General features: G+C 35.2%; 1 protein-coding gene and 1 pseudogene across 2 annotated transcripts; both read right to left on the bottom strand.

The window, feature by feature from the left end:
- Positions 1–359: 359 nt before the first annotated feature.
- LOC309667093 (N(6)-adenosine-methyltransferase non-catalytic subunit METTL14 pseudogene) lies at positions 360–3266 on the bottom strand (annotated as a pseudogene). Its single transcript has one exon. The product of its transcript is annotated as a N(6)-adenosine-methyltransferase non-catalytic subunit METTL14 pseudogene (transcript).
- A 206-nt stretch (positions 3267–3472) lies between these two features.
- On the bottom strand, positions 3473–21772 carry LOC309667127 (amine sulfotransferase-like). The gene is made up of 7 exons (XM_082475442.1): positions 21447–21772; positions 19451–19602; positions 17401–17609; positions 14471–14597; positions 13429–13523; positions 5460–5646; positions 3473–4037 (listed from the first exon to the last, which is right to left on the bottom strand). Exons 2-7 carry the CDS (start codon positions 19590–19592, stop codon positions 3916–3918), a joined length of 882 nt encoding a protein of 293 aa, XP_082331568.1. The 5' UTR covers positions 19593–19602; positions 21447–21772; the 3' UTR covers positions 3473–3915.
- Between the last annotated feature and the right edge of the window lie 1735 nt (positions 21773–23507).

Below are 23507 nucleotides of genomic sequence, written 5' to 3' on the forward strand. Positions count from 1 at the left end.
ACCATCTCCCAAAGATAACCAACTCTCCTTCTAAACCCATAAATTAATTTTACCTATTTTTTAATCTTATATAATGAAGCATGAAATCAGTGTCTGGTTTTTTCCACTGAGTAGTATGTTTCTGAGATTCATGAATGTTTTCAAGTAGTGTAATTCACGCATCCTTACTGTTTCTCCTTTTATGAAATGTCACAATTTACTTATTCATTTTACTGTCACGAACATTGGATTCTTTCCATTTGTTGGCTATTATGGATGATGGTGCCTTCAAGTATCAATGATTGTGAATTTACTAAATTTTTTCTTTTCAGTCTCTTCCAATTTTTTTAAAGGTTTAAAGTTTCATTAGAAAAATCATACACAAAATAAAAAATATATTTATCAAGAACAATAATGGCATTATTTCATTCAGCAAATTCATTTAAAATATGAGTTACAGTATAGAAAGAGAAATGACAACATAAAGTCTCACACAACTAACTGATCTGGAAAACCAGTCCCTTAAAAGGCACTGTAGTTCCATTTTCCAAGCTCTCTTCTTAAGTTGAGGGTCTTCTGTAATTGGTTTTACATTGTTTTCTCCATAACAAGTTTAAAGATGCATGTCATTTCCTCATCACCAAGTACTTTATTTCCCAAAATGTTTAAACCATGTACCTGATAACCAGGTGTCTCTGTTGCCTCCAATTCTATTATTTTGTTAAGGAATATGAAACTGTTTTGAAACTCAATCCAAGATCAAGTCCATACCAAAGTTCTAGCACTTGGATATTTGTCCTTGTTCGCTTTTTAGGAAATTTGATTACAGTCATCAGTAGCTGCACAACTGAGATTATAATGAGTATTTCTTTTTTCTCGTTGTAATGTCAGCCTACTAGGTTCTACCTCTTCCCTGCCCACCCCTGGGAGCTCCACCTCCCCAATCAGATTTAGATTTGGGAGGAGGTGATTTTGTTCCAAGTCTCTCAATTTCTTCTGTGGTCAAATTATATGAGTTATTTAAGATTTTTCAAAAAGGAAGAAAAAAGAAGTCTCTTTTTATTGTTTCAACAAGAAAATATTAAAAACCTAAGAGAAGTTTACCATCTGTCCCAACTCCATTCCATCAAGGCTCTCAAACAGCTTCCCACTTGCTGTGACAGCAGTGGCAGGATGCCCATTATCAACTACTGTCAGCACTAGTATGATAATCCAGATTGGGTCTTTTTCACTGCTCACTTTATTTCTAAAAAGCAAAAACCTTTGTAATTAGTTGAAATCTATCAGAATAAATTCAGTCTCTGAAAGTGAAGGTATTTGTGTTGTTCCATTCTGTTCGGTTACATGCACATGACAAAAGACAGGATGACTCATTTATTCTGGACAAAACCAGACAGTGACAACTGCAATGGAGGTTGGCTAAAATATTCCTGCAGTTTGGAGAAACTAAAGCAAAGTGCTTTAGTTCCTCCTCTTCCTCCTCCTCTGGGAGCTCCACCTCCCCGATCAGATTTAGATTTGGGAGGAGGTTATTTTGGTCTAAGTCTCTCAATTTCTTCTGTACATCCAGTCAAGTAAGAATTTGGGGCACTGAAGTAGGATGCATACATTTCTGCATTGTAGTTGCTATTTGTAAGAGTTGGTCCAGCTGCAAGCCAGCCTGGTGGAATTGTACTATCTCTTCCAAATAAATGAAGGCGTCTTCTACCAAGACAGAAAAGTTCAATTATATGAAAAATTTCTACAGGCTTTTCTATATTGCCAATTTCAGGTTCTTCTGTGATAATCAAGTCAATGTCAACATTCGCATGAATGAAGTCCCACCTGTGCTACGCTTAACAGTTCCTTTGATCCCCATAAGGCAGTGTTCCTTTGTTCTCTGGAAGACAGCCTTTGGATCTAAAGTCTTAGTCTTCCCAGGATTATTTTTATTGGTTTTAGTCCAACAAATATCTTCACATCTGTAACCCTACTTGCATAAACACACTCTTTCAAGGTCCAATCTCTCCCCAGAACCACACCACAGAAAAATAAATGATCGAGGTGCTGCAATCTCATCAATTTCTAACTTCATGATATCACCCCAAGTCCAGCATTTTTCATTAGCAGTGATGCCAGTCTCTCTGTAATATTCTTCTAAAGGGGGCTCAAGAAGAATCACATCAAATTTGGGTGTTAGTTCTCTGATGTCAAAGGCTTCTATATCTGCTTGTAAGTACATAAGAGGAGTGTTAGATTTATCTATTAACTCATCCTTCAGCCTGATGAGCTCCCTCAGTTTAGGGTAGTCTTCAAATCTGTCAGCCAAACCTACATCTCTGATGAAATTTTGAGGTCTATGTCCAGTGTCTACAAAATGTTGGCAGTAATCATTATGGGGATTTAAACTCTGTGTTCCCTTAAGAAAAGTACTAGAATCTTTGTAAATCTCTTCTTCATATGGCAAATTCTCTTCCTCCTGTTGCATTTCTAATTCATCCTTACATTCTTCCATTTTGTCTTCATCTGTCTCTCCTTCATCCTGATACTTAACGTTTTGCATTTGGAGCAGAGGTATCATAGGAAGCCCTGCAAGTTTCTCTTGTTTCAGCAATTTCTCTCTGCTCGTCTTTGCTATTTAACACAGCACCTAAACTGGCAGCACTTTCAGCTCCCAACTGCTGCGCCAGAAGCTGTCGCGGTAACTTCTGCCGCTCCCGGATCTCCTGCAAGTGGCTGCCCATGTCCCAACACTTGTTTTCCACTACCTCGAAAACTTGGCAATTAGTGGATGAATCCCCGTCCAACTTTTCCTCGGAGACTGTGGAACACAAAATTCTCCAGGAGTTTCAGGCGACGTGTACCCAGTATTTTTTCAATAGGTGTTTCCTCTTTCAATGTATTTATGCTTCACAAGTTTTTCGCCATTTGGGAATTAGAAACTCATTCAGCTATATTTTTCTAGTTCTTCAAAATGATTTTATCTTAAATATTTAACTTTTTTTTTTTTTGGTTTTTTTGTGTGTTTTTTTTTGTTTGTTTGTTTTTAAGCAAGGGATACTTTTTTTTTAATTTATTTATTTACGGCTGTGTTGGGTCTTCGGTTCTGTGCGAGGGCTTTCTCTAGTTGTGGCAAGTGGGGGCCATTCTTCATTGCAGTGCACGGGCCTCTCATCATCGCGGCCTCTCCTGTTGCAGAGCACAGGCTCCAGACGCTCAGGCTCAGTAATTGTGGCTCACGGGCCTAGCCGCTCCGCGGCATGTGGGATCTTCCCAGACCAGGGCTTGAACCCGTATCCCCTGCATTGGCAGGCAGACTCCCAACCACTGCACCACCAGGGAAGCCCTTAACTATTAAATACACTTTGAATTCGTTTATTGAGTGACATGTTATGAATACATCTATTTTTAATCCAAATAGTTAAATAATTGCACCATTACATGAAATAATCCACCTTTGAAACTTCGATCTTCAGTGCAAATTTTGTGATCTCATAAATTATTAACACATGCATGTGTTTACATGTGTTTTCTTTATTTCAACACTCATACTGATTTTAAACCAAAGAATTAATGTTTAATTAGAAGAAAGAAAGGACTTTTAATGTTGATTAATTCTAAATGTAATTATAGATAAAGAAAAAATACAGTCAACAGAAATCTCAATCATTTGAGAAATCTCAATCTCAAATCAAAAGACATGTAGAATTCATTTTGCATGCTATTTTTCCTTTTGTCATATTGGCTACCAATGCCGAATATTACTCAAATCATTTTAATTTAAAATGTTCAAAATGTCCATCAAACTCATGGCAACTAATGTAAGTACAGCTTACTCATTTTGGTTATTAATGAAGTCGTATAATTAACATTTATGTGAGCAGCGCAAATTAGTATGTATATTTCAAATATGCTTTCTGGCTAGTAGATTTTTTATGTGATTGTTATACACTGATTCTACTCCTCATTTATATCCCAGATGAACTTCAAGGGAAAATCTTTCATCTTCATTTGGAATATTCTGTCAAATCTTTCATTTTGCTCCACGGTGAAGTGATGTTTCCAGTCTCCGATGGTACCTAGTGAGATAAGCACATGGACAGCACTTGGTGAGGAGATAGCACTATCAGGACAAAAGTTTCCTGCAACCCACTCTAATCTGTTCTCCAAGGCAAGCTAAAGGTCTATCTGTTAGTTCCCCATGGGGCTTGATACCTTACTTTTTTCTTATACAGGGTTGAGCTAAGAAAAAATCTTAGGATGCAGTAACAGAAAATAGAGTTATCGTCCACTTCCTTATGTATTAGACTTCCACCAGCCACTGCATTAAATTATAGCCTTTCCTTAGAAGGAAAAATAAAGCTAAAATACATGAAGAGATTAGAATATTTAAAAATATTTCAGTAAGTGCCAGGCACCACACTTGGCAAACTATATCTATCATGAATATAATTCTTAACCAACACTTCAAGATAAGTACTACTTCATTAAAAAAATTGGACCCAAGTGTTTTCAAGTAATGAAATCAAAGTCACAGAGGTTGGCCAGAGCTGCCATTGCTGCCGTTTTATATGACAAAAGTTTGAAACCATCATTATTAAGACAATTTTACAATGAAGATTAATAATTTGGCATTTTTAAGGTATCAGATTTTCTTATGTAAAGGTTATTGTTGGAATGTGGAATAGTAAGCAAGCTTTTATGGGCATGAAAAATGCTTTATATGTAATCTAATTGAGCAATGAGAAGTGAAAGCTGATAATACATGGGACAAAAGAAGAAATATCAATATCTACATCAATTTCAATAAGATCTTTAGATAATTAAGATCAATCAATGCCCATCACATAATGCTAACTTATGAATATTTTAGGGAATAAAATAGGAATAAATTAGAGAAGTACCCATTAAGTTTTAGAATGATGTACATTAAAAGATTAAATTAAAAAATTTTTGAGGTTAACGAGTATCAGAAGTAAAATACTTTCTTTCTTAACAACTCCTGGCATGTTATAGGAGCACAATAAAAACGTATAACACGTTGTTGAATAATTGAATAGCAGATTAGGTTAATGAGGTATCAGTCTACTTTTGACAATGAAGGAAATCTAACACATGAGGAAATTACAATAGTTCAAACCCCATCTCTCAAAACAAAATACATGTTAACTTTACTTCTAGGATGTTCTAGGAAAAATAAAACAAAGACTTGCAGCTATTCTGGTCACATATATCCTTTGCCTCCAGATAAGATTTGGTAACACATTTTCAAGAGTAGGGTCACTTGTACTAGAAGGAAAGAACCTAATATTTATAAGTCAGAGTGGTTCTGTTTCCAGGGATACTTTTAGAGGCTATTTTCAGTTAGAATCTTTGGTCCTCTCTAGGGCCCAGATGGCAGTGCTCAGAAAGAAATGTTGGAAGCACTCCTTAATTAATCTAGGGGCCAAGGAGTCAAGAGAACGTTCAACATTTTGCTCCTCTTAACCACTGAGCATCACCTTTGCGCAGGAAATCTCCTTCATTTGTTCTTGTCCAGTTTTCAGATTTTAGAATATAATCGTAATTTGCTTGTGGATCAAGCTTCATGTTCTGAAATGTAGCCTGGTTCACAACAGCATCCAAGTCCTCTTCACTCAGTTCTTTTTCAAGAAAACTGCTGATTTTAAGCACAGAACTTCTGAGATCCTGAAAAAATTGTGTGTATAAGAGTCTATTAAGCCTATAAGGAATATATGAGTTACAGACCAACATCTTTATCACATATTGGAAAACTGAAAGTGCTTGGGGTTATTCTAAGTCTAAAGTTTGACAAGAATATATCACTACCTTATTTGTTCTTTGAAAATGAGTGCTCTGGTTGTCAGCTCTGTTACAGCATCCTACTGTTTGATTTTATAAGGAGAACTCAGCTCAGTTCATTCAAATAACCAACACTATTAGGATAGCTAATAAGTTTAAAAAACTGTGCTAGATGCTGGAGAAGGTTAAGAGAATAATAACATGCTATCTGGGTTCATTAAGAATCCACAGTATCATGAGGAGTAGAGTCAAGCAAGTACTTAAATACCATGGGCACAAGAAAGAAAAGCCCAGGTCTGGATGGCTTCTTTGGTGACTTCTACAAAACATTTAAAGAATTAACACCAATACTCATCAAACTCTTCCAAAAAATTGAAAAAAAGGGAATACTTTCAAACTCATTAAATAAGGAACATTATCCTGATACCAAAGCCAGAAAAACACTATGGGAAAAGAAAATTAAAGACCAATATCACGAAAGATAAAAATGCAAAAATCATCAACAAATTACTAGCAAAATAAACCAACAACACATTAAGAGAATTATATACCATGATCAAGTGGGATTTACTCCTGTGATGCAAGCAAGGTTAAACATATGATAATCAATAACGTAATGCCACATTTACAGAAAAAAGATAAAGAAACGGCATGATTATCTCAACTGATAAAGAAAAAGCATTTGACAATATCCTTCACCTTTTCGTGACAAAACACTGAATGAAGGAAGAATAGAAGGAAACTACCTCCACCTAAAAGGTCATATATGAATTACCTACTACTAATATTGTACTCAATGGTGACAGACTGGAAGATACTTTGCAAAGATCAAGAACAAGGCACTTTTTTTCAACATAGTACTGGAAGTCCAAGCCAGAGCAATTAGGTAAGAAAAAGAAATAACCGGCATCCAAACTGGAAAAGAAGTAAAATTATTTCTCTTCACAGACAATATGATTTTATACATAGAAGACCCTAAGATTCTGCAAAACAAACTGTTAGGACTAATATACAAATTTTAAAATGCTGCACAGTATAAAACCAACAGGCAAAAGTCAGTCGCTTTTCTATATAATAACAAAGAAAAATCCAAATGGAAATTTTTAAAAAATTCCATTTACAAGTTCAGCAAAAAGAAAAAAATACTTAGGAATAAATTTAACAAAGAGGTGAAAGATTTGTGTACTCAGAACTGCAAGCCACTGAAAAAAAAATTAAGGAAGACACAAATAACTGGACCAACATCCAATGTTGATGAATTGGAAGACTTAATAATGTCAAGATATCAATACTACCCAAAGTGATTCACAGATTCAATGCAGTCCTTATCAATATCCCAGTGACATTTTGCACATAGAAAATTTCTTCTAAAATTTATGTGGAATCTCAAGGGACCCTGAAAGTCTAAAACAATTGTGAAAACAGAGAGGAAAGTTGGAGGCATCAGACTCCTGAGTTCAAAACTTACCACAAAACCACATTTATCAGAACAGTGTGGTGCTGACATAAAGTCAGACAGATAGGTCAATGGAACAGAATGTACAGCCCAGAAAGAAACCCCGACATATAAGATCAAATGAATTTTGAGAAGGGTACCAAGATCATTCAATGGAGAAAGGACAGCTTTTTCAATAAATAGTTTTGAGAAAACTGAATGTCTACATGCAAAAGGATAACTATGGTATGCTATTTATACCATTTACAAAAATTAACTCAGAATGAATTAGGCTTAAATATATTTCTCCAAGGATAATATATAAAAAATGTATAAGCACATAAAAAGATACTCAACATTATTAATCACTAAGGAAACATAAAACAAAAACCACAGTGAGATACTTCACAAGGACTAGAATGGTTATTATTTAAATAAATAAATAAATAAAATAACAAGTGTTGATGAAGATGTGGAGTAATTAGAAATACCTCATGTACTACTAGTAGGAATAAAATGGTGCAGTCAGTATGGAAAATAGTATGAATAGTATGGGGGTTCCTCAAAAAAATAAGTATATAATTACGATATCATCCAACAATTCCACTTGTGGGTATAAACCCACAAGAATTCAAAAGAGGGGGTCAGATAGTTGTCACACACGTTTGTGGCAGCATTATTCACAATTGCCAAAAGGTAGAAGCAATCCATGTGTCCATCAATGGATGGATGAATAACAAAATGTGGCATAGAGATACCACAATGGAATATTATTCACCCTTCAAAAGAAAGGAAAATCTGACATATTCTACAACCTGGATGAATCTTGATGACATTATGCTAACTAAAATAGGCAAGTCAAAAAAATTAAATACTAGTCTACTCACATGAGATACTGAGTTGTCATATTTGTAGTGACAGAAAATAAAATGGGGCTAAGAGATGGGAGAAGGGGGACTGATTGTATTGGAATACAGTAGCAGTTTTTCAAGATGAAAAAACTCTGGAGATGGATGATGGTGATGGTTGCAAAACGATGTGAAGACACTTAATACCACAGAACTGTACACTTAAAATGGTTAAAGAGCTAAATTTTATATTATAGATATTTTGGCACAATAAAAATAAATACACTGGTGGGAAAAACTGGAAACAGAAACACCTTGTGCAATGGTAGCATATAGGAAAGTGAGATAAATTTATCTTGGAGAGATTTGAGCAATTTTCAGGAAGAAAAAACATTTCTTCCAATTGAAGATAGAAGGACAAGAAATGTCCCTAGAAAAGCGGGAAAATTCCTTTCTGAGTTTGAGAGTAAGTCCCAAACTAAAGAAACTTGAAAAGCCTTTTATATTCAACAAGTATTGAACTTCAATATGCTTGGTACTTGATAGATTCACAAAAATGTAACTAAAAAGGTAGGTTGGAAACAGGATAAATGGCCTTGTAAGCTTGATGTGTACTTTAGTATTTATATTTTGGGTAAATGGTATTTCCTTTTAGTTAGTGGAAGAGGTTGAGTGGGATGGGGTAATTAAAATAACAGAATCTTAGTTATCGAATTATTTCTACAAATAATTTCTATATAAAATAACTAGCATACAATCAAGATACATGAAAAGCTAATATAATGTAAACCCAATCAAAAAATGGGCAGAAGACCTAAATAGACATTTCTCCAAAGAAGGCATACAGGTGGCCAACAGGTACATGAAAAAATGCTCAACATCACTAATTATTAGAGAAATGTAAATCAAAACTACAATGAGGTATCACCTTCCACCAGTCAGAATGGCCATCCTCAAAAAGTCTACAAATAACAAATGCTGGAGAGAGTGTGGAGGAAAGGGAACCCTCCTACACTGTTGGTGGGAATGTAAATTGGTGCAGCCACTATGGAAAACGCTATGGCAGTTCCTTAAAAACTAAAAATAGAGTTACCATATAATCCAGTAATCCCACACCTGGACATATATCCAGAAAAGACAAAAACTCCAGTTTGAAAAGATGCATGCACCCCAATGTTCATTACAGCACTAATTACAATAGCCAAGACATGGAAGCAACATGAGTGTCCATCAACAGATGAATAGAAAAAGAAGATACAGAATATATATACAGTGGAATATAACTTGGACATAAAAAAGAATGAAATATTGCCATTTGGAGCAACATGGATGGACCTAGAGATTATCATACTAAATGAAGTAAGCTACATAGAGAATGACAAATATTATATGATATCACTTATATGTGGAATCTAAAAAATAATACAAATGAACTTATTTACAAAACAGAAACAGACTCACAGACATAGAAAACAAACTTATAGTTACCAAAGGGGAAAGGGTGAGAGAAGGATAAATATATATACATATATATATGTAAAACTGAATCACTTTGCTATGTACATGAAACAAACACAAGGTTATAAATCAACTATACTTCAATTTAAAAAGATACTACAGCATAGCCAGAAACAAGCAGAAATGAAGATAACAGAAATTTAATGAAGTTATTACAGATACTTCAATTATCTGAAAGAATATTTAACTTACTACGCTTATGATATTCAAGGTATAAAAGACAAAAATTAAAATTTGACAGAAACATGGATACTAATAAAAAATAACATAGCCAATTTAAAAAAGATCCCAATTGATGAATATAAATGAAGACCTTGGTGAATAATTTTAATAGTAGACTAGACTCAGATGAATAGAGAGACAGCAAACTGGGAGCTAGGGACAAAAAAACACTTAACAAATGGTACATAATGTTCAGACTATACTACAAAGCTACAGTAATCAAGACAATATGGTGCTGGCACAAAAACAGAAACATAGATCAATGGAACAGGATAGAAAGCCCAGAGATAAACCTATACACATATGGTCACCTTATCTTTGATAAAGGAGGCAAGAGTATACAATGGAGAAAAGACAGCCTCTTCAATAAGTGGTGCTGGGAAAACTGGACAGCTACATGTAAAAGAATGAAATTAGAACACTCCCTAACACCATACACAAAAATAAACTCAAAATGGATTAAAGACCTAAATGTAAGGCCAGACACTATCAAACTCTTAGAGGAAAACATAGGCAGAACACTCTATGACATTAATCACAGCAAGATCCTTTTTGACCCACCTCCTAGAGAAATGGAAATAAAAACAAAAATAAACAAATGGGACCTAATGAAACTTGAAAGCTTTTGCACAGCAAAGGAAACCATAAACAAGATGAAAAGACAACCCTCAGAATGGCAGAAAATATTTGCAAATGAAGCAACTGGCAAAGGATTAATCTCCAAAATTTACAAGCAGCTCAGGCAGCTCAATATCAAAAAAACAAACAACCCAATCCAAAAATGTGCAGAAGACCTAAATAGACATTCCTCCAAAGAAGATATACAGATTGCCAACAAACACATGAAAGGATGCTCAACATCACTAATCATTAGAGAAATTCAAATCAAAACTACATTGAGGTATCACCTCACACTGGTCAGAATGGCCATCATCAAAAAATCTACAAACAATAAATGCTGGAGAGGGTGGGGAGAAAAGGGAACCCTCTTGCTCTGCTGGTGGGAATGTAAATTGATACAGCCACTATGGAGAGCAGTATGGAGGTTCCTTAAAAAACTAAAAATAGAACTACATATGACCCAGCAATCCCACTACTGGGCATATACTCTGAGAGAACCATAATTCAAAAAGAGTCATGTACCACAATGTTCATTGCAGCTCTATTTACAATAGCCAGGTCATGGAAGCAGCCTAAATGTCCATCGACAGATGAATGGATAAAGATGATGTGGCATATATATACAATGGAATATTACTCAGCCATAAAAAGAAATGAAACTGAGTTATTTGTAGTGAGGTGGATGGACCTAGAGTCTGTCATACAGAGTGAAGTAAGTCAGAAAGAGAAAAACAAATACCGTATGCTAACACATATATATGGAATAAAAAAAAATGGTTATGAAGAAACTAGGGGCAGGACAGTAATAAAGATGCAGACTAGAGAATGGACTTGAGGACACGGGGAGGGGGAAGGTAAGCTGGGACTAAGTGAGAGAGTGACATGGACATATATACACTACCAAATGTAAAACAGATAGCTAGTGGGAAGCAGCCGCATAGCACAGGGAGATCAGCTCGGTGCTTTGTGACCACCTAGAAGGGTGGGATAGGGAGGGTGGGAGGGAGGCGCAAGAGGGAGGAGATATGGGGATATATGTATATGTATAGCTGATTCACTTTCTTATAAAGCAGAAACTAACACACCATTGTAAAGCAATTACACTCCAGTAGAGCTATTTCTATCTCCATTTCAACTACATATTGCTGGATCCTTGAGGCCAGGAGGCAGAGATTGTTTCTTCACAGTCACTGTGGTGCTAGGGATAGCACCTCCATCCCCATGAAAAATGTACAAAATCCTCTGAGATAACCTACATGGGCTTTGGGAGCTTCTGATGTAATGCCATTGGAGAACCAGGTATAAACAATGTTAGGTAAAATTATCAAGAAATTTCCAGGGCTTCCCTGGTGGCGCACTGGTTGAGAGTCTGCCTGCTAATGCAGGGGACACGGGTCCGAGGCCTGGTCTGGGAGGATACCACATGCCGCGGAGCAACTAGGCCCGGGAGCCACAACTACTGAGCCTGCGCATCTGGAGCCTGTGCTCCGCAACAAGAGACGCCGCGATAGTAAGAGGCCCGCACACCGCGATGAAGAGTGGCCCCCACTTGCCACAACTAGAGAAAGCCCTCGCACAGAAACGAAGACCCAACACAGCCAAAAATATAAATAAATAAATAAATTAATTAATTAATTAATTAATTATTTTTAAAAAAAGAAATTTCCAAGGGAGGTAGTAGACAAGGAAAGGCCTGAAAATCTACATCAACATTGATGGGACTTAATTGCTTGAGAAAATTGGGATCTTTTCTTAGAAAGAGCTTTAAAGCAGAAAAACTTGAGTTGACTAAAGTCTATCTTCCCCAACAGGGGAAATTGAAAGAAGATTCTCTCCCCATTATATACTTTAAAATTGTTTTATTTGAAAGACTGGTGAAAAACCTACATTAAAATGCATAAAAAATGAGCTACTTGGTGAAAGGTAAGTTAAAAGAGGTACTTGGTGATAGTATATTGATGACGGAACAGAGAAATATACAAGAGGGTTTCATAGTTTACTCTGTGGTTTCTATGTCCAAATTTTCAATAAATTCTATTGTTTACTAATACTTTTGTTATGAGCACGTTCTTGTGGAGGAACTCAAATATAAAAATAGGGAAGGTATAAGTTTTGCATTTTGAGATGATAATTCTGGTTGAAAAATGAAGAATAAACAGAGATGTGCTGAGATTGAAGGTAGGCAAACCGGTTAGGAAGGCTGCTATAAATGATGACCTGAACTAAGGAAGGGGCAATAGAGATTGAGATAAATTTGCATCTTCCACAAAGGAATCAGAAACAGAATTCACATGACTTGTTAATTGATTGATGAAATGAAGAAGCAAGAGTCAAGGAGGTGATAAGTATGAGGCTGGTTTCTGATTTGGGTCACTTGAGATACAGTGCATTTCATGGGAGGAGAAGCAGCTTCTTAAGTTCTATTTTAAACATGATTTGTTTGAAGTCAAATATTAGATATACAAGTGGGTATATAGAAGACAGGTGTAATACATATGTGCCTGGGCTGATTTGTATATATGGGATTCCATAATTTATTCCCAAACCCACTCCAATCTGGTTTAATGTACTTCATTCTATACGTCATGTAACTAGATTTAACGGACATTTTAAACTTTTGTTTTTACTTCATTTCTCAGCCCTTAAAGATTAAAAAGTTCATAAAAATCATTCTTGATGCACCCAAGTGGCTTCTGTCACCACACACTCTTCTTTTCTTGCTACGTTTCTGATTGTATCTTTTCTGTTACCTGGGTAGGCTTTCTCTCTGTACCCAAACTATTTGTCTTAATGTCTCTCAATTACAGACTCTAGTTCTTTTTTCTCTCTCTCTCCTCTTTCTCCCTTTCTTTCTTCCTCCTCTTTTTCTACGTTTCTCCCTTCCCACTCTCAATTTTATGCACAATCATAGTTTCAGTTATAGTCTATACAGTGATACAAAGATAACTAGGAGAATGCAGTTCATTAACCAAGATAAGAAAGACTCTCAAAGGAATAATTTTAAAAACAAAACACTCCTCCTACCTTCTTCATCTCCTCGTACATCATGAACAAAATATTGAAGTCATGTCTGTGTTCATACCAGCCTCTGATGTGATCAAACCAAAGGCTTCCCATCACTGTGGAAAATTAATACATAAGAAGGTAAAGATGTTGCACTTATTGAACAGCAATCTACAGTTTTTCTTTTCTGTTCTGGATCATCAAGACAAATCAAGCACCCACCACGGGACTAGATCTATGCTACCTTTTTAAAATGGTGTTTGGGCAAACAAGTACATGGTTTTCACAGAAACCTGCCTTTGCAAGGTACTCTGTGTATGTGAGGAATAGGGAATTCAGAAAAAACAATCTCAAAGAATTCATTTTGAAGATTTCTTTAAGGTAAGCCCCTTCCTTTTCCTACTTCCTCCACCTGAAAACATAAGTCTTTATTTACCCTCTTGTTGCCTATTTTAAGATCTGTGCAGAGCAAGTTTAGCTATTTATTTATATTGGGTTGGCCAAAAAGTTCATTCGGGTTTCTCCATAAGATGTTAGAGAAAAACCCGAAAGAACTTTTTGGCCAACCCAATATTTAGCTAACCTGAATATAATTTTTGAAATGAGTGAGAGCCCTGATTGTACATTCCACAAGCCTCTTGCATCAGTTAATCCTCCTCAGTGCTGGAATGAACATTTCACAGCTGCGATATAAGGCGTACCCAAGGGCCATGACAGAGCACAAAAACTTCACCCAACCTAAACATTAGCTATATTGAAACACCTGGATCTAACTTTGGATCTAGCCAGTTTGAATTGCTAGGCCATTTGTAGATCTCTTTTCATTTGGTCAAAATATATCTTTGCAACCTTGACAATCCCCAGAGTGGTCCTGCTGAGGATAGAAAAGCCTTTGGGTGACAGATTAAGTTGACAGACAATAGTGACCGCTTATGTGCAATTCCCCCTTCTATGATTACCCTTCTCCATCTCTCCAAACTTTGTTCCACAGGTTTGAGAATTGTTGACCAAACAGCAACATTGCCTCATAAACATGTTTCCTGAGAAATGAATTAATAGTTACCTTTTCCATCTAGAAACCTTTTCATGAAATGTTCTATGTTATCTGAAGGTTCAAATGTAACTAACCAATTTGAAAAATGAAAATATGAAGTCAAAACATCCTTGGGGTTTCTATAGATGTAAATAATCTGCAGGGGGAAGAGTGAAACAATTTTAACAATTCTTGGTTATCTTGACAGATTTTTTAACATCTACATAGTATTACATCATATGAATGCATAATAATTTATTTTATCTAGGAAAATCATAATGCTCTTTTAGGGAAAGACAACTAATTTCAATAAACGCATAAGAAAAAGGAAAAATGTTGTGGAATTATGAAGGTAACAGGGTCAGATATACTTATAATGGACTTTAATTAAATCTTCAAAAAATTCTGTTGATTTACATTTATAACTACTTGATAACTTAGCAAAAATACCAAAAGCTTCTAAACTTATTTTACAAGACTAGAATAAAAGCAATACTAAAATAAAGATAGAGCAATCGCAAAAAATTAAAGTATATTTTTAAATAATTACAGATAAAAATTTCTGAGTAAAAGAAAACAAAACTCTTCTTGCAGTATGTTAAAACAAGTACTAAACTATAAACAAGTAGGATTTATTCCAGAAATAGAACATTAGTAAATTATTAATGAATTTCATTTCACTATAAATTGAAGGGAGGTTTGGGGAGGAGGGGAGACGTGGTACCTTCAGATTTGTCAAAAAAGGCATTTTATGTGAGTAGACCTTTTCTGAACAGCAAAAAGAAAAAAAAAAAGTAAAACTCCAAGTAAACTAAGAACAGGAAAAAATTATTTCTCAGCATCATGTGCCTCAAAAATCAATTGCAAAACAAAGCAAAAAAAAAAAAAAAAAAACTAAGAAAAGATATTAAAAATGCTACAAAGACAGAACAACATTCATCATCACCTCCATTATTCTGTTTTTTTCTGCAGATTTTAACTAAGGAAATAGAAATGCAAATATTGGAAAGTAAAGGAATATAAAATGTATTATTATTTTAAGAAGAAATATATTCCAGGGCTTCCCTGGTGGCTCAGAGGTTGAGAATCTGCCTGCCAATGCAGGGGACACGGGTTCGAGCCCTGGTCTGGGAAGATCCCACATGCCGCGGAGCAACTGAGCCCATGAGCCACAATTACTGAGCCTGCGCGTCTGGAGCCTGTGCTCCGCAACAAGAGAGGCCGCGGTAGTGAGAGGCCCGCGCACCGCGATGAAGAGTGGCCCCCGCTTGCCACAACTAGAGAAAGCCCTCGCACAGAAACGAAGACCCAACACAGCCATAAATAAATAAAAAATAAATAAATAAATAAATAACAAAAGAAAAAACAGCACAAGGAAATCTTTAAAAATATATATATATATATATTCCAGAGAATATAGGGAAAATTAATAAAACTAATAAGAGAAATTAAGGAAGCCAAATATAATAGTGTACCAAAATCAGTGCCATTTACTTTATAACTAAACAGAAAAAATAATTGTGAAAAAATTACCTGTTCATAATATCCATAAAACAGGAATAAAAAACTTCAACTTCAGAAAAAAAAAAATGTGTAAAAAACATGCAGAGAAAAACATAGCACATGAGGTGGGTTTGAAAGTAGACCTGATAAATAGAGCATCAGAATAATGCAGGATGAAATGTTGGAGTACTGCAATGCTAATGATTGTCCTAGAATTAATCTATATAATTGATCAATTCTAATCAATATCTAAATATTATTGAGGGAATAAACGTATTAAAAATAAAGTTGATGGCAATTTGCCTTATCAGTTATAATATGAAGAACTGTCACATATTAAACAGATCGTACCAATTTTGGTATGAAGAATGCAGGATCAGAGGGAGGAACTATGGAAACGTAGTATATCAAAGTGCAGACTTCAAATTAGTAGGAAAGACAAAATACTTAACAACTCATAGATGGTCAACTGGCCAACCCCCTAGCAAATATCATGCAATAGTCGTATTTCAAATCACATGTATTACCAGATATAATTTACAGTGAAATGTAAAAAAATAAATACATAAAGTTAATTAGAAAAAATCTGGAGTGTATTTGCATGTATTTTTTTCTTTTGGTGGGGAAATGTTTTCTTGGCAAGACACAAGATCCAGAAGCTATGAAAGAAAGATTGATAGGTTGATTATATAATATTAGAATCATTCAACAATTTGTAAAGGTAAATTGTTAATTGGGAAAATATTTCCCCTATATAAAGGCTTCTGCAAAACAGTAAATAAAAGACAAGCTAGAGAAAAATGGGCAAAGAATATAATAGATATTTCAAGATCTCAAAATATATAAAAAGATGCTCAAACTTATTAAAAACAAAAAGGTTGCAGTGACTTAAGAATGAGATTGCTTTTACCTAGCACACAATCTCTGGTGAGTGTGTGAGGAAAAAATCATTCTTGCTATTTGAGAAGTGTGAATTGATACATTATAGAAGGCAAATAGATAATAAGTACCAACACAAAACTTTTGGACACTTTAACCTGAAAATTCTACCTTTAGGAAAGCATTTCATCAGAACAAAAAAGTGCAAAGATCTATGAGAATGTTTATTGCTATATGATATGTTCATTGGCTGCCACCTACCTGTCCATCAATACACATTCAATATTGTGTAGTCATACAGCAAAATCCTACTAAACCATTAAAAGATAGAACTATACATGCTGACATAAAATCATTCTTACTATATGTTACATAATTATACTGCAAACAATGATGTATGGTGACCCAATTTATATATATACTTATAATTTTGTATATATTTTTATTATGTAAAACAAGATTATAAAGACTATAGTAATCACATTTGAAAAGATGTGGATGAATGGAGCTGGAAAACAATATCTGAATAAAGTAATTTTGTCTGTGAAAAATGTCTATAAGCTATTTCTGTGACTTACTTTAGCTTTTTGCTTCTTGAGACCTTTCGGTGCTAAATAATATGGGATGTGGGAAGTGAAGAGACGAGGGGATGGTCTGTTGACATGGTCCACTTTGTGTGAACTGTGTTCCAGGAAGGGGACTCTATCACACGTGTTCACCATTTCACTTCTGTTACGATGTCCTTCAAAATAAATCAAGCTTAATATCTGCTGAGTCCAGATTGTACCTGTGAAAACAAATAATCTTGTTTTCAACTCTGAGTTAATTTTTAATTATAAATGTCAACAGTGAGGCTGTCCTTCTCAAAATTATTTGGAACTTTTATTTCTTTTAATCACTCTAAGGATGCCAATAATTTGCCCAATTTTTTGTTTGTCTGCATTTACATTAAAATTAATGAAGATAAAATCAAGGACTCAGTTCCTTTTTCACGCTGAAGCGCTGTGATGCTTCTGACTCCATGATAGCAGTGATTCAGATTAATCTTTCAGCTCCTCTCTTTCCTGTACTTCAAGTAAAGTCTGTTTCCACAATTTTCTCTGACTACCTTTGTTTCTCTTTCCTTAGTCTCCTTTCTTAGAGTGTTATCTTTTAGAAGACAAGTTAAGAACTCAAGTCCTCTTTTACTTTTTTTGTTTACTTATTGTGTAGCATAAGTCTTCCCACACAATATTGAATAACAGTAGTGATAGCAGGTATTCTTGTCTTGTTCCTGATTTTAAATGTAGTATTTATTTGTATCACTGTTGCACATGATATTGTGGAAATTTTGGTAAACTCTCTTTATCAAGTTCCCTTTTCTCCTTAGTTTGCTAATGGTTTGCATTATGAATGACTGCTGAATTTTTTGAATGCTTTATTGAGATGATAATTCAGGCTTTCTCTTATACTTCAGTAATGTGGGTGAACTACATTAATAATTTTTTAAACCAATCTTGACTCTTGAAATAAACCCACTTTTGTCATAGTGTATTTATGTTTTAACATTGCTAAATGTGTTTTGCTTATATTGGGTTTAGGATTTTTGCATTTTTGTCCATGAATATACCATCAATGTTCTAAAAGGATGTAAGATGCCAAAAGTCTCACAATGTCACTATGCAACCGATGTACCTACGTGATCGATTTGATGCAATTTATAGTGAATCCTGGGGAGACTCACTAATCTCCTCTCCAAGATGAGCGAGAATCCAGCAAGCTGCACTGGGGACTGGTGTGTTGTGTCCCAAACACTAGACTAGGATTAATGGGAAAAAAAGACTCTTTTATGGACTGCAGTGCTTGACCTAAAACTAAGCAAACTGAGATACCACTAACATCTAATGCAGGAAAAAAAGAGCTCAATCAGATGTGCTCATAAGTTCTGAGAGTGGAAGAATTCAGGGGTAAAGCAATGTGTTACTAATTTGGGGAAAGTAAACAAGGTCATGAGTTTCAAAGTAGATTAAAAGGGAGGGACTGGAGCATTTTCATGAAAATCAGGAATACTTTTTTTATTGCCTTAGACTCCAGTATATCTTTGAACCACATTAAATACTCCATACAACATTGCTTCAATGGCACCAGTCATCCTATCATCCTATGTTCTGAAAAGTGCAATATAAAAAATAAGGCTGGGTTTTTGTCTTTTTTTTTTTTTTTGGAATGTAAGATTAAGAGCAATTCATTTTAGTTTAAAATTATTGCTTTATTCTAGGGAAATAAAAAGCAATTAGAGTAATTGAAAAGAATACTAGGAATTAGTTCTGACTGAGATATGATGGTAACAAAAATCTTCATAGGTTTTTAAATATATTTTCTTCCATTCTCAGACCAAGCCAACAGGTCAGTATTTACCAAGTATCTCCTCTTGGTTCAATATTTGGTCTCTTCATATATTCTAACAGAAATGACAATATATGCATTTCAAATGCATAGAGATTTGATATTTATTTAGCTTTTTGTGATCCTAAACAGTTCTGTAAATGTAGATGGGTTACCATCAATGTCTGGAAAAGGGCACATTTGTACACATGAATTACCAAACCATGATGAAGACTAAAACAGGTGGCCACTCCTCAAACTTACCAGATTTTGGATACGTAATTATAAACACATCATCATCTCTAATTTCAAAGTCATCTAAATGTTCTATAAGGTCAACATCAAGTAAAGAACGTTGAAAATAACAGCCTTTAAAGTTCAGTAAATACGGGTCTGTGTTGTCCATAATTATTCACCTACAAGTAAAAACAGATACGATTATTTCAAAGTTCTGAGTATTTCATAATAACGACTAACACTTCCTGAGTGTTCAGTATGTGCAAAATGTCCCATGTGTATCAACTCATTTAGCATACAAACCACCTTCTCTACATTAAATCATTTACTCTTCACAGCAACCCAAAGTTGCTAAAGGTATTGTTATTACAACTACTTCAAGGATTAAGAAACTAAGATACTAAGAGGTTAAACATCTCTTCCTAAAACCCCATGAATGAGTTATAATCATGATTCCAAACATACAGATAAGAAAATTAAGGCACAAGAGGTTCGGCAAACTGTTCAAGGTGGCCCAGCTGCAGGAGTGATGCCAGACAATTTAGCCAGAGTCCATGCTTTTAATCACTTTATCATATTTTCTTAATACTTTATATTTTTATTCTTACATTTTTTCATTGTTCCAGAAATAGAAAATTCTTTAATTAATACAATTTTAATTTCTGTTTGGTTTTTTTTCTGGAGTATAAATAATCTGCTGTCTGTGAAAGAAGCTTCTGAGGCTTTGAGATCTGATACACTGTTTGAAATGAATTGTGGGAAATGTTTTGCATGAGAAATACTAATTGCATTTACTTTGGAAATGTTCCCTTATATAGTTGCAAGATGTTTTATGGTGATCGTCATATTTTCCAAAAGGAGTTTTTTTATCCGAATTCTGAAATAAATCTAAAAATGAAAGCCCAAAATCAGAAGCAAACTGTCTAAGATACACCTGTTCAAAAATTGGACCAGGGACTTCCCTGGTGGCTCAGTGGTTAAGAATCCGCCTGCCAATGCTGGGGACACGGGTTTAATCCCTGGTCAGGGAAGATCCTACATGTCACAGAGCAGCTAAGCCTGTGCGCCACAACTACTGAGCCCACGTGCCACAACTACTGAAGTCCGTGCACCTAGAGCCCATGCTCCACAATAAGAGAAGCCACCACAATGAGGAGCCCACGCACCACAACGAAGAGTAGCCCCCGCTCGCCACAACTAGAGAAAGCCTCTGCGCAATAACGAAGACCCAACGCAGCCAAAATAAATAAATAAATAAATAAAAAATTTAAAAAAAAGTTTAAAATTGGACCAGGCAAGCATTTCTTTATTAGCCATGCCTGAGAAATGTTGAATGTGAAATAGGTGAGGGATCCCAGAAGTTCTAATAACGTTAGATTTAGAACAAGCATATATTTTCATTATGCACTTTTTAAAATTTCTGTGAACAGCAAGAAAATGAATTTGTTAAAAAGCTGCACATATGGTTTTGTCTAAATTGCATGTCAAGAAACAATTAATCCCTTTACAAACAATCAAACTTGAAGTGAAAGCCAAGGATGACAGTGTGAGTCACTGTCACATACCTCCTGATGCCCCACAAAGCCACTCCAAACATGCCCTAAAAAACACCAATTTCATAAACTCAGAATGCTGAGAAGAGAGGAAAGAGTGCCAGGCAGCCCACAGAAACATTCTGAACATCACTCTTTTTTGCTATTTATAAGCTTAATCTCTCTTGCACTGTCTCAGGAAAGAGAAAATTAGAGAGCTTTTTGTCACAGAAACAATAGAAAAAGAGTGTAGATTCATATAGGATCTCAGTATTGGCAAGTCATATATTGTTTGTATCTCCTTGATGAATATAGAAGAAAGTGCTTGGATAAAGAGATAGGACATCTAATGTCTCCCTCTTATTCATTCACTGAAGTCTGAAAGAATAGAAGGAAAAACAGAAAATTGAGGAGAAAAAAATAAATACATTTGTATGCTGAAGAGAGGGTGAGACTTGAAAAGGCTCTGAATCTACCCTTTTTCTACTCACTGTTACAGACAAACTGAGGAAGCAAAATCCACTTCTGATATAACTTTAAGGATGATAGTGATCCACTTGTGGTTGAGAAAGAAATATTCCCTGCAGAGTTTGTCTTGGCCAATGAGTAGTGTTCTAGGGTGTAAACAGCTAGCTCAATTTGGATAAATAAATTGGGTAAGATTTAGTTGACATTAAGATTATCTGGTTACTCCAGAAAAAGCAAAGGAGTCAAATACTAGAGAGCTTCAGGTACACAGTAGTCCTGTTTACTTAATTTTGGCATCTGTACAAAACACAAATCAATCTGTGTGACACACCACATCAACAGATTGAAGGATAAAAACCATATGATCATCCAATAGATGCAGAAAAAGTTTCTGACAAAATTCAAAAACACCCATTTATGATTTAAAAAACTCTCCAGAAACTAGTTTACCTAGTTCTCCACATTGGGGGGAAATCAGATATCATGAACAGGCTCGGAGGTATGCTAATGGGGAAATGCTGTGTGGGCTATACATTTTATCACTTGTACTTAATTGTCACACAAGCATTGTACATGTGCTTTTAGCAATACACTTAAAACAAGCAGTGATACATGTCATGAATAGTTATACTCTGTGACAACTTCACTAGAGGATTTTCTTTTCATCCTGAACATTGGGGTCAAAAGTATGGTTAGAAGTAAAACAATAAATTTCCATTTTGACAGGAAGACAAACACTTGGTAACAGTGCAATTGAATTAGTTGGATGGTTCTTACAGGTCTGGTCCAGATTTTTATGTCAGCTGTCTTCCACTGCTATTGTCTTTTTCTCATCCTGGTGTGGGTGTCATTTGGGGTCAGCAGTCTTTTCTATAGACAGTCCAATGCAGAGGTCAATTCCCTTCAGTTCTGTTGTACATGTACTAGTTAAGAGTACCTGATAAGAGTCCTTTTATTTAGTTTGGAGACAGTCCTTTAAATGATGTCTTTTCCAGTATGCATATCCTCTTAGATGTAGGTCACAGGGCATCTGATCTTCACCCAAAGATAGATTACTGTGATCTGCTTTAGAAACAAGCTTAGAATATTCTTTTACTAATTCAATTAAACCTTATAATAATGTAACATAGCAACAAGGAGACATCTTGGACATAGATAATAAATGCAAAGCCTCAGTAAATACAAAACTTCAATATCCACAAACGTATACTACTGAAACATAATTTTTCTCTCTGGATTATCCTCATTTGTACTAAATCCAGCTAAATTAAGGCTGATTTGTTCAAAAGAAGTCTGGTTTCAATAAACATGGCCTGATTATTCATATAAAAGTAATTGCTCATATAGGCTCTTTTAAATTGGCTGCACTGGAACTTTTCATTAGGAATCTCAGACTGAACTTTTAGAAGGCCTTTCAAGGCCAGGAAAGCCATGCCAATGGCTTGCCTTCGGATTCTGCCTGTGATATATATATATTGGGCAAATTTGTCTCTTTTCCGGGTCACCAGAATATCTAGATTTCTGCACATGCCAAGAGACAGTTTTTTCCATTCACCTGATAAGGTTGCTCAGAACCCAAGAGTCTCCAATTTCTGGAGGAACCAAACAGCAAGAAAAGAAAAATATTTTAATTTTAACCACAAATGTAAATTACCAAATTGTTGTAAATCATGAGTAGCTTGAGGAAAAGGGCTTTTTTATATCTGAAAAACAAAGATTAGAAGCCAGTAGTATGTCAGACAAGTCATAAAAATTAGTCATATTTAGCAGTTCATTTAATCCCATATAATTAATCTTTGTTCTGTTTGAGCCCAGTTTTTCCATTAGTTTCATTGACCTTGGCTGATGATTGAGGATGAGAGTGACAGTGATAATTTCAAGAAGTTCATGAAGTTTTTGTTAAGGCTTGTATGATTTGTCCAGTGAAGTGGATGTCTTGATCACTGGAGACTGTAGAAAATACACTCCAAGTGGGAAACACATTTTCTAACCTTTTCCTTTTCATTGTGAGGGCATCAGCCCTGCAGCCAGGGAAAACTTTAACCCACTGAATAGAAAATGAGGTTTGTCAGGGAGCCAGGAAA

This window comes from Balaenoptera physalus (genome assembly GCF_965194825.1).
Source record: "Balaenoptera physalus genome assembly, chromosome: 9".
In the NCBI taxonomy this organism is placed as follows: Eukaryota; Metazoa; Chordata; class Mammalia; order Artiodactyla; family Balaenopteridae; genus Balaenoptera; species Balaenoptera physalus.